The sequence below is a fragment of the Cucumis melo genome, chromosome 2, assembly GCF_025177605.1.
Source record: "Cucumis melo cultivar AY chromosome 2, USDA_Cmelo_AY_1.0, whole genome shotgun sequence".
Taxonomy (NCBI): domain Eukaryota; kingdom Viridiplantae; phylum Streptophyta; class Magnoliopsida; order Cucurbitales; family Cucurbitaceae; genus Cucumis; species Cucumis melo.
The window spans coordinates 10834449-10842856 of record NC_066858.1 but is presented as its reverse complement, the minus strand read 5'-3'; the positions used below and the strand labels follow the sequence as shown (position 1 = coordinate 10842856).

The following is an 8408-nucleotide window of genomic DNA, read 5'->3' as shown; positions in this document are numbered from 1 at the left end:
AACAATAGTTATTATTATTTTTTTTTTGGATGGAATTAAATTTAAATTTGAAAACAATTCTGTAAGTTTAGTTAAGATAAATAAAGGGATATTTTTGTGCCATCCTTTTGAAGTCACTGTAAGTAAGAGTCCTATGAGTTATCCCTTTGGACTGCTCTTCAACATCAGATTACAATAGTCTACTCCCACATACATTATTATCATCTTTCCACCATCCACATACCTCCACGTAATGCGAGCTCACATAAACCTTACCGTACAAGATCTTCAATCATACAAAAATAGCCTCTATAAATAAACCAAACGCTATTAATGGATTCACCGGAGCTAGGGTTTCTCCCCCCCCCCCCCCCCCCCCCCCCAATCCTCTCTGTCTATCATCAATTTCCCCCTCCAATTCCTCTCCTATCTCAATCAACAAATTCAAAAAACAAAAACCCCATCGATTTCCTTCGTTTCTTCTGTGACTCCAAAAACAAGCAACCATCAATCAACCATGACGGGTAAGGCGAAGCCCAAGAAGCATACCGCGAAGGAGATCGCAGCTAAGATCGACGCAGCCACCACTAACAGAGGCGGCGGAAAGGCTGGCCTCGCCGACCGGTCTGGCCATGAGAAAGGCGGCCACGCCAAGTTTGAATGCCCGCACTGCAAGATTACGGCTCCTGATGTCAAGTCTATGCAGATTCATCACGAGTCCAAGCATCCCAAAATCCCTTTTGAGGAGGACAAGGTTACAAATCTCCACGCTGTTCGTGTTACTGCCGAGGCGTCGAAGCCAAAACCGGGTGTGAGAGGCAGCTACAAAAAGTGAATATAATCCGGATTCATGAGGATGGATGGTGGGTGGGCTCAATTTTATGGTATTGGGTACTTCTGTTTTTGTCTTTTTCTTAAAAAAATCTTGGTCCTATGTCTTCTCTCTGGTGCTGATGGAAAGTAGTTTTAACTTGTAAGGTGTTTGAGTAAAACATATTCGATGTCCTTGGAGCTGAGGTCTTTGCAATTATGTATATTACATAAAAACATGATCATTGTTGTTATGGTAACCATGGAGGTGTTCATGTTCTCATTGTTTCTGCTTATCATGTCATGTTTAATTTTTATTTAAGAATTAGAGTGGGCTTAATATGTTTCTGGATTGCTTTCTGTGCTTAAGATGTTTATTGCTTGAGAATATGTTGTGTGATTTTTATTGTTACTTTGATATTTAGAAAGTACATTAATGGGGAATGATTGATGGTTGGCCCAGCTATGAAAGGAGGAAATTCGTAATTCTCGATGCCTCTGTGGTCGTCATGGCTTTACTTGTGTAAGTTCAATGTTTGATATTTATATGGTAGTTACTTGAGGTTTTACATAACTTTTTTAAAAACTACCATGTTTCAGGAGAAAAAGTAGTTTTCTGACAGGGCATCTCAGGTGTTGGGAATAAGTTTTAATCGTATTGCCTCTTTATGGTAGTTGTGTTTAATTTTACAGAAGTGAATTATGTTAGCTGTTATAAGAGCTTAACCGTTTGGTATAAGATAGCTTTTGCAAATCAGATAACGACACAAGTATCTTTATTTCTTTGTTGTTTTAGTTCAACGGTTGCATAGATGATCGAATCATCAATTCTAGGGATGATAATTTTTGTCGGCTTGCATTGGTAAGTGCAAGTATGTAGTCATGGTTGTTCTTTAACCAAGTCTTTGCAATAAGTTAATGCCTCATCTTTTTGTCCTACCTCATGCCTCATCTTTCATTCCAATCTATCAATATCTATGCATTTATATGAATGTATTTGTGTTCTTTTAACTTAGGCTCCTATTTTACCTATTTGTTTTTGACTTGCATTTGGTCTCCAAGAAGCTACTGCACCGTAATCACTCTTCTTTTTTGCAGCACTGATCCTTAGTGGTTAATTCCAATCCTCTTGGTATCCGACTCGGTTTTTAAGGCTTGGTTTTGATTCTTATGTAATTATATTGTCTAAACTCCTTTTCCTATAGAATCTTGTACCTTCTCTTAAATTCAAAACTTCTCCTTGATATTGAGCCAGATAATGTTCTGATGATAGAGCTTTATCATTGGGCCAGGTTTTAATTGGCTTGGTAAGATAGATTACATTCGGGAGAAATCCTTCAAAATTTCTCAAAGTCGGTAGCGCATTCAATTGGGGATGATAGAAACGGCATTTTGCTTCACTGTTTGGTTTCTTGTGTTCTATGGTGCTAGTTGTTGTTTATTTGGTGTTTCTGCTTAATGTCTTTGTTAGCTGTATTTGCTTTTACCTTTTAGGTTCGATCCTGGATTGACATGGATTGACGTAGTGTTAGAAAAGTGATTCTCATGATTGATTAATAGGTTATGAGTTCAATCCATGATAACCAAGAATTAATTTTTACAAATTTTTTGACATTTAAATGTTGTGCCGTGTTAAATGAGTGGTCTTGTGAAGTGAGTGGTCTTGTGAGTTTATTTAAATTGCATCTAAGTTGGCCTACATGGTACTTTGGGTTTATGAAATTCAAAGCAGAGGTCGTGATTGTTATCCAAGAATTATTTCTGTTTAATGGATGATGGATGTGGATGAAGATTTTGTAGGGAGACTTTGACCCAACAATTTATATACACTTTCCGTTGGTGTTGTCGGTAGAACTATCCGGTCACAATTTCTATTTCAAAAAGATTATAAAAGGTCCTTGAATTAGTTGACTAATGGGCAGTTGGGCACATGGCAATTAGTAGTATTTGTGGGGTTGAAAGTTTATGTTAATTTCTTTTGACATGCATCTGAGTTGGAGAATATTGCCCATCTCTTCTTTAAGCCCTCAAATTCCAAGTAAGAAACAAAAATTAGTGTTAACTTTTAAGGTTTGAATTGGCTCACATCATATCCTCTAGTGATTTTTGTGTTAATCATAGTCTAACCTCCCAAGAAAAAACCCACTCGAATCCAGCAAATGCCTTCAAAGTCTAACAAAATACTTACTCAAATTGCGCAATAAAAATGATTCAAGAATGTTGCCATCAAATTTAATTGCATTGCCCTTGATCTTCAGTACAATTTCGTATATTCATCTTCTGTCATGTGGGTTTAAGTGACCCGTCTCCCTTATTATCATCATTGTTCTTTTATTGGACAAGGAGAGAAGAGGGGGAGAAGATCTGAAAATATTTGTTAGCGCAATCCAATACAAAATTGATGTAATCTTGACAACTAATGAACTTTCAATTGTCACGGAGAATGCATATCTTTATAAAATAAAAATCAAATTTTTTAAGAAATTAGAAGTGTATTCTGTTAGGGAAAAAAAATGTAAATATAATAAGCACGGACCAATGGTAAAAAGAAATTTTTGTTATTAAAATGAAATAGAAATAAAGGTGTGATAAAATACTTTATAATTAAACAAAATACTAGGAACTGATGAAGCTATCAAGTTATAGATGCCCATAAAGATGGACTACTTTCACAGTAATTGATTGTATAAGGAGGTGGAGTGGCTTATGGATGTTGGGGTGAATATTTTAGTAGCTGGTGCCAAATGTTGAAACTGAAGTGGGCAAAAGAAGGAGATTTCAATTATGTTCCCTAGGGTGGCCAATGGTAAAAGAAACAAGAATTGCGTGGGCCCTTTGATCAAGGACAACGGGGATAAGAAGGTCTTGTGGGTTTTTTCGGACATGCTAAGCCCCATCGTCAGGCCTAGGCCTAGGCCGTTTGTTCAATGTCTCATTCACAGTAGAGGAAATTAAAAAGTTGGTTTCTGGGATTAACCCTTTCGGGTCTAAACAACTTCTCTATGGCTTTTTCTCAACATAACCGGAATATTTTAAAGGGGGATTTGGAAAATGTATTCAAAGAATTCTTTGTAAGATTCATTATGAATTACTCTCTTTCCAAAACATTGTTTCTTGTCTCAAATGAAGTGGTTGGCTAGTAAGTATTTGAAGGAGTTGCAACCTTAAGACGATGTGATCATTAAAGATACGATCGACAACAAAACCAAACAAGTTGTGGGGGAAGAATATGAGATTTTGGGGTTTTTTGTTATCTTATTTTATTTTGATTGCTAAATAATAGTAATACTAGTATAAAATAATGTTGTTGTTTATTCTTGTTTATTTATATATACATAAATAGAATATATACTATTATAAATAAAGTGGAGAGAAAAAAGGAAGTTTTGGTTTTTTGTCATTAATTCGAAAAGTAGTTAGAAAAGTAGTTTTTGTTTACTGTAATTATTATCGTTAAATAATTTGTCAATTTTTTTCTATTCTAAATTTTTTTTAGATAAAATCTAATTTGACAATAAAATATAAATTCAAATAAGACTAGAGAGAAAAACTAGGAGGACAACTCATTTACAATTACATTCTATTTATAATTTTATTTTCATTTAAGTTTGGACAACTACACTAAATTTATAACTCTATCAACCACAAAAACTACGAACTTATAAAGGAAAACAAAAATAAGCTTTGTTAGGACATAGCAAAAACAACAAGATTGAAATGTGAATACATGTTTGTTCGTCAAAAGGACAAATTAAGGCTATAATAATATAACAAGATGATAATGAATTTAATATGATTAAAATACAAAAAATGATAAAATTCAAATAAAATATATAGGTTGTTAGATGGTAATATGTATAAAGTAATTAATAAAATCATAATAGGAAGCAAATATAATAATTTGAATTTAAAATAGGGTCTTTTCAAAAGTATAAAAACAGCCAAGTATTTACATTGAACAATTCAGAAAATGAAAAAAGCCCAGATGTCCACCATGTAAAATACCAAAAATGCTCCGTCAACAATGCGCATAATATATTTGGTAATGCGATTTAGTACACGATCATTTAATTAATTGGTACATGATCGTTTAGATTCCATTTTTTTCAAAATTTGGTATACGATTATTTAGATTTAGCTACACGATCGTTTAGATTTGGGATTTTAAATCTTAAAAAAAAATTTCAAATTTTGGTATACGATCATTTAGATTTGGCTACACGATCGTTAAACGATTTTTTTTTTCAAAATTTGGTATAAACGATTTTTTTCAATATTCTTTATACACGATATTTTTAATTTTGGTTACTCTAATTTAAATGTCTAACCAACTTTTTCAAGATTCTTTATGCACCGGTAAAAAAGAAAAGAAGAAAGATGATTTTTTTCAATATTATTTATAAACAATTTTTTAGTTTTGGTTACTTTAATTTAAATGTCTAACCAATTTTTTCAAGATTTTTTATACACCATCTGATTAAAAAAGAAAAAAAAAAGAAAAAGAAGAAACAGGAATAAAAAGAAATAGATTTTGTTACCCAAATCTAAAAAAGAAAGATGGAATAAATCGCATGAAGAGTACATAGAGACAATAAAAAATCGCGGAGAGAAGAAAAAGATGGAAGGACAAATTTGGAATATTTAAAAAATGACTAAATTTATGAACCTTGTTACACGGGTCATAAATATTTTAGTACATTGTTATATTTAGGAAAGTTTTCCTTTAAAATAGGTTAATTTACATATATAGGAACAAAGCGTGAAAATATTACGGTCTCTATAATAAAAAAAATTCCATGAAGCCACCATTATTTTTTCATAAGTTCTAGATTTGCTTTTCTTGGTTTTGAATTTCCTAGAACGAGTGTTGAATTCATGCACATTTTCTTTTTATTCACTTCTTCTTGTTTGTGATTTCTTCATTCCCTCTTTCAGAATTTATTCCTTCTCTATCACCTCTCGTCTTCTTTTTTTCACTATAGGATCATGTACCAAAATCTGAATGATAAGTCGTTTATCTCAGATAGATAGAGATATATCACTATCTATCCTAGATAGATAAGTGATAGATCACTACAAGAGATAACATATACGATAACTAACAAAAAAGACTATAATAGACTTTTTATAGCCTTTTCTAGAAGTCTTGACAGCTCATGTTATTAAAAGTCAAAGGCTTCGTATAACATTTTTCTGAAGCTATAATATGTATTATTGTAGAGTATGAAGATATAGTTTATATATGTTGCTATAAAAATATTTGATATCGTATAACCAAATTTAAATTATCGTGTAACCAAATTAAACAATAAAATTGAAAAAATAAATCATTTATACTAGGATATTCAAATCTAAACGACCAAATCTCAATGATCGTGTACCAAACAATAGACAAATTAAATCTAAACAATCATGAACCAAATACATTACGAGCGTTGTTGACAACGTGATTGATGGAACATTTTTGATATTTTTCATTGTGGGCCTGTAGATTTTTTCGTTTTCGAAATTTTTCTATACAGTGTAAATATTTTGTCGCTTTGTTATATTTTTTAAAAGACTCATTTTATTTTTTGGTAAGACACCATTTCATTCACCTACATAAATTTATAAAACATATATCAATGTATGATTTTGTAGAGACACAAATAATAGTGGATATTAATTAAACAAATATAGAAGATCTTTAACAAATGTAGATAAAAAAAACTAAAAAACAACATACCAATGGTCACTTTATCATATGGCCATGCAACTATACTTCTTGAAGCTTCTTCAATACATGTCATTTCTGATATTGGCCTCCACATATATGCGTTGGGTTTCTTTGATATATCAACCCATACTCTAACTGAATGTGAACCAATAGAAACGTGATGAACCAGAGCAGCTAGACCATCAGAAGACCATCTTCCTTCTGCATCAATTTGTCTCGAGCCATACCAATCTAATAACTTCCACTTAATTTGATTGTTGTTATTGATACTCTATCAAAAGAAAAATATGAGATACTAGAATAATAAAATAATGACATAAACAATTTTCATCTTGTTACAAATAAATTTACCAATGGAGAAGACATTATTGGACAAGTTGGAGGAATATTTGTTGGCTTAGGTACACTTGCAGTAGCATTTGAAAGTTCCTCACTTGTTTCAACCTATGATAATCTCATGTGAAATTATGTGTTAAAATCAGTGACCAAATTAGAAGAGACGTCAACACCAATACTAAGTGATATTTATATTACATATTGGTCAATATGCATATTAATATGAGTACACCAACCACAACTATAGTTCAAAATCAATTGCATGATGTCAACCAAGAAGTATCTACAACAACAATAGTGGCCACCAACAATAATGAGCCAATTGAGACAGCCACACAAGCAAATGCAAAAGATCAAGCTACATCACCATTCCTAAACATTCTTGACATCAATGAAAACATACTTACTGAACTACCTATTGACGTTAATGACTTAGTTTCTTATGGTGATGAACAAGTTGAAAACGTGTAGCACATAACAGAAACATAAGGAAGCATTAATGTAATCAATTTTCATCTAATGATTACTAGAAGCAAGTCAGCTAACAATGCATTATTCATTGAAGAAAAACCCATGGAATACAAGTACCTTAGTACACGCCCATACATCGACAAAAAACAACCAAAGAGCTACAAAAATGCACTACACATTTTTCGTTGGAAAACTACAATGAAGGAGGAGATCATTAAAGCACTTCATGATAATTAAACATGGGAACTCGCTATTAGACCGCCTAATACAAATATATCATTTGGAGTAAGTGACTTTTCAAGGAAAAACTCAAAGATGATGGATTTTCCGCCACTACATGCACACAATATATAGAATCATTCACAAACCAATAAGAATCTCTAATACACAAATTCATATCTACAAACTGAAGATTCTAATATATGGGTAAGCATCATTACTAAAAGGAAGTGGGATTGAATAAGTGGTCTCCATTGTTCATTTGGTCCACAACCAATTAGATTTTGAAGAAAAAGTTAAAAGGAGTTCAAGTTCTTAGGATAAGATATGGAAAATAGAGGAAATATGCCTAACCGAAGAAATCAAGAGGATCAGGTTGTTGTTCCTTGTTTGTGTTCCTAACAAGTCGTCCTAAAATTCAAAAAATCTAAAAAATAATGGAGAAACAAGTCAAAGAAAGGGTAGATATGATATAGGTTTGACTTAGCAGAGACGAATCTCCTATGTCCGAAAAGGAACCTACTAAAAGAAAAGGAAGAATTAAATTTTGATGCCTCCTACATATAAAACCTACTAAAAGGAAGAAAATGGAGAAGGAGGGCTCAATGAGCGAAGCTCCGATCTGAATACTAAAGTCAAGGCGAAGGGCATTTTGAGCTGAAAGAAGGCAAGCAAGATGAAGAAGAAAGGCCCGGCCAAAAGTTTGGCCATTTTTTGGGTTCCATGGCTTATATAAGTTCTAACTAAGAACATCCATTTTAATTAAATCTTGTTCATCAAGTTTCAATAGCAACAAGAAATCAACACAAATCGATGGGTTTAGTGCCAAGAACAACAAAACGGGTCTAAAAGATTGGAATATATATAGTGACTAACC

The 8408-nt window shown here is 32.6% G+C and overlaps 1 protein-coding gene across 11 annotated transcripts; it reads left to right on the top strand.

The window, feature by feature from the left end:
• Positions 1-358: 358 nt before the first annotated feature.
• LOC103487230 (protein METHYLENE BLUE SENSITIVITY 1) lies at positions 359-2409 on the top strand. Of its 11 annotated transcripts, none has more exons than XR_007819124.1 (4): positions 359-842; positions 1253-1312; positions 1888-1921; positions 2045-2409. XR_007819124.1 is itself a non-coding variant. In XM_051081673.1 (2 exons), exon 1 carries the CDS (start codon positions 497-499, stop codon positions 812-814), a length of 318 nt encoding a protein of 105 aa, XP_050937630.1. In that variant the 5' UTR covers positions 359-496; the 3' UTR covers positions 815-842; positions 1888-2409. The 11 variants fall into 11 exon arrangements, 2 of the variants coding, with proteins under 2 accessions (XP_050937630.1, XP_008443699.1); XR_007819120.1 differs by having other exon boundaries at positions 1215-1312; XR_007819119.1 differs by having other exon boundaries at positions 1215-1312; positions 1888-1961; positions 2082-2409.
• The last annotated feature ends 5999 nt before the right edge of the window (positions 2410-8408 follow it).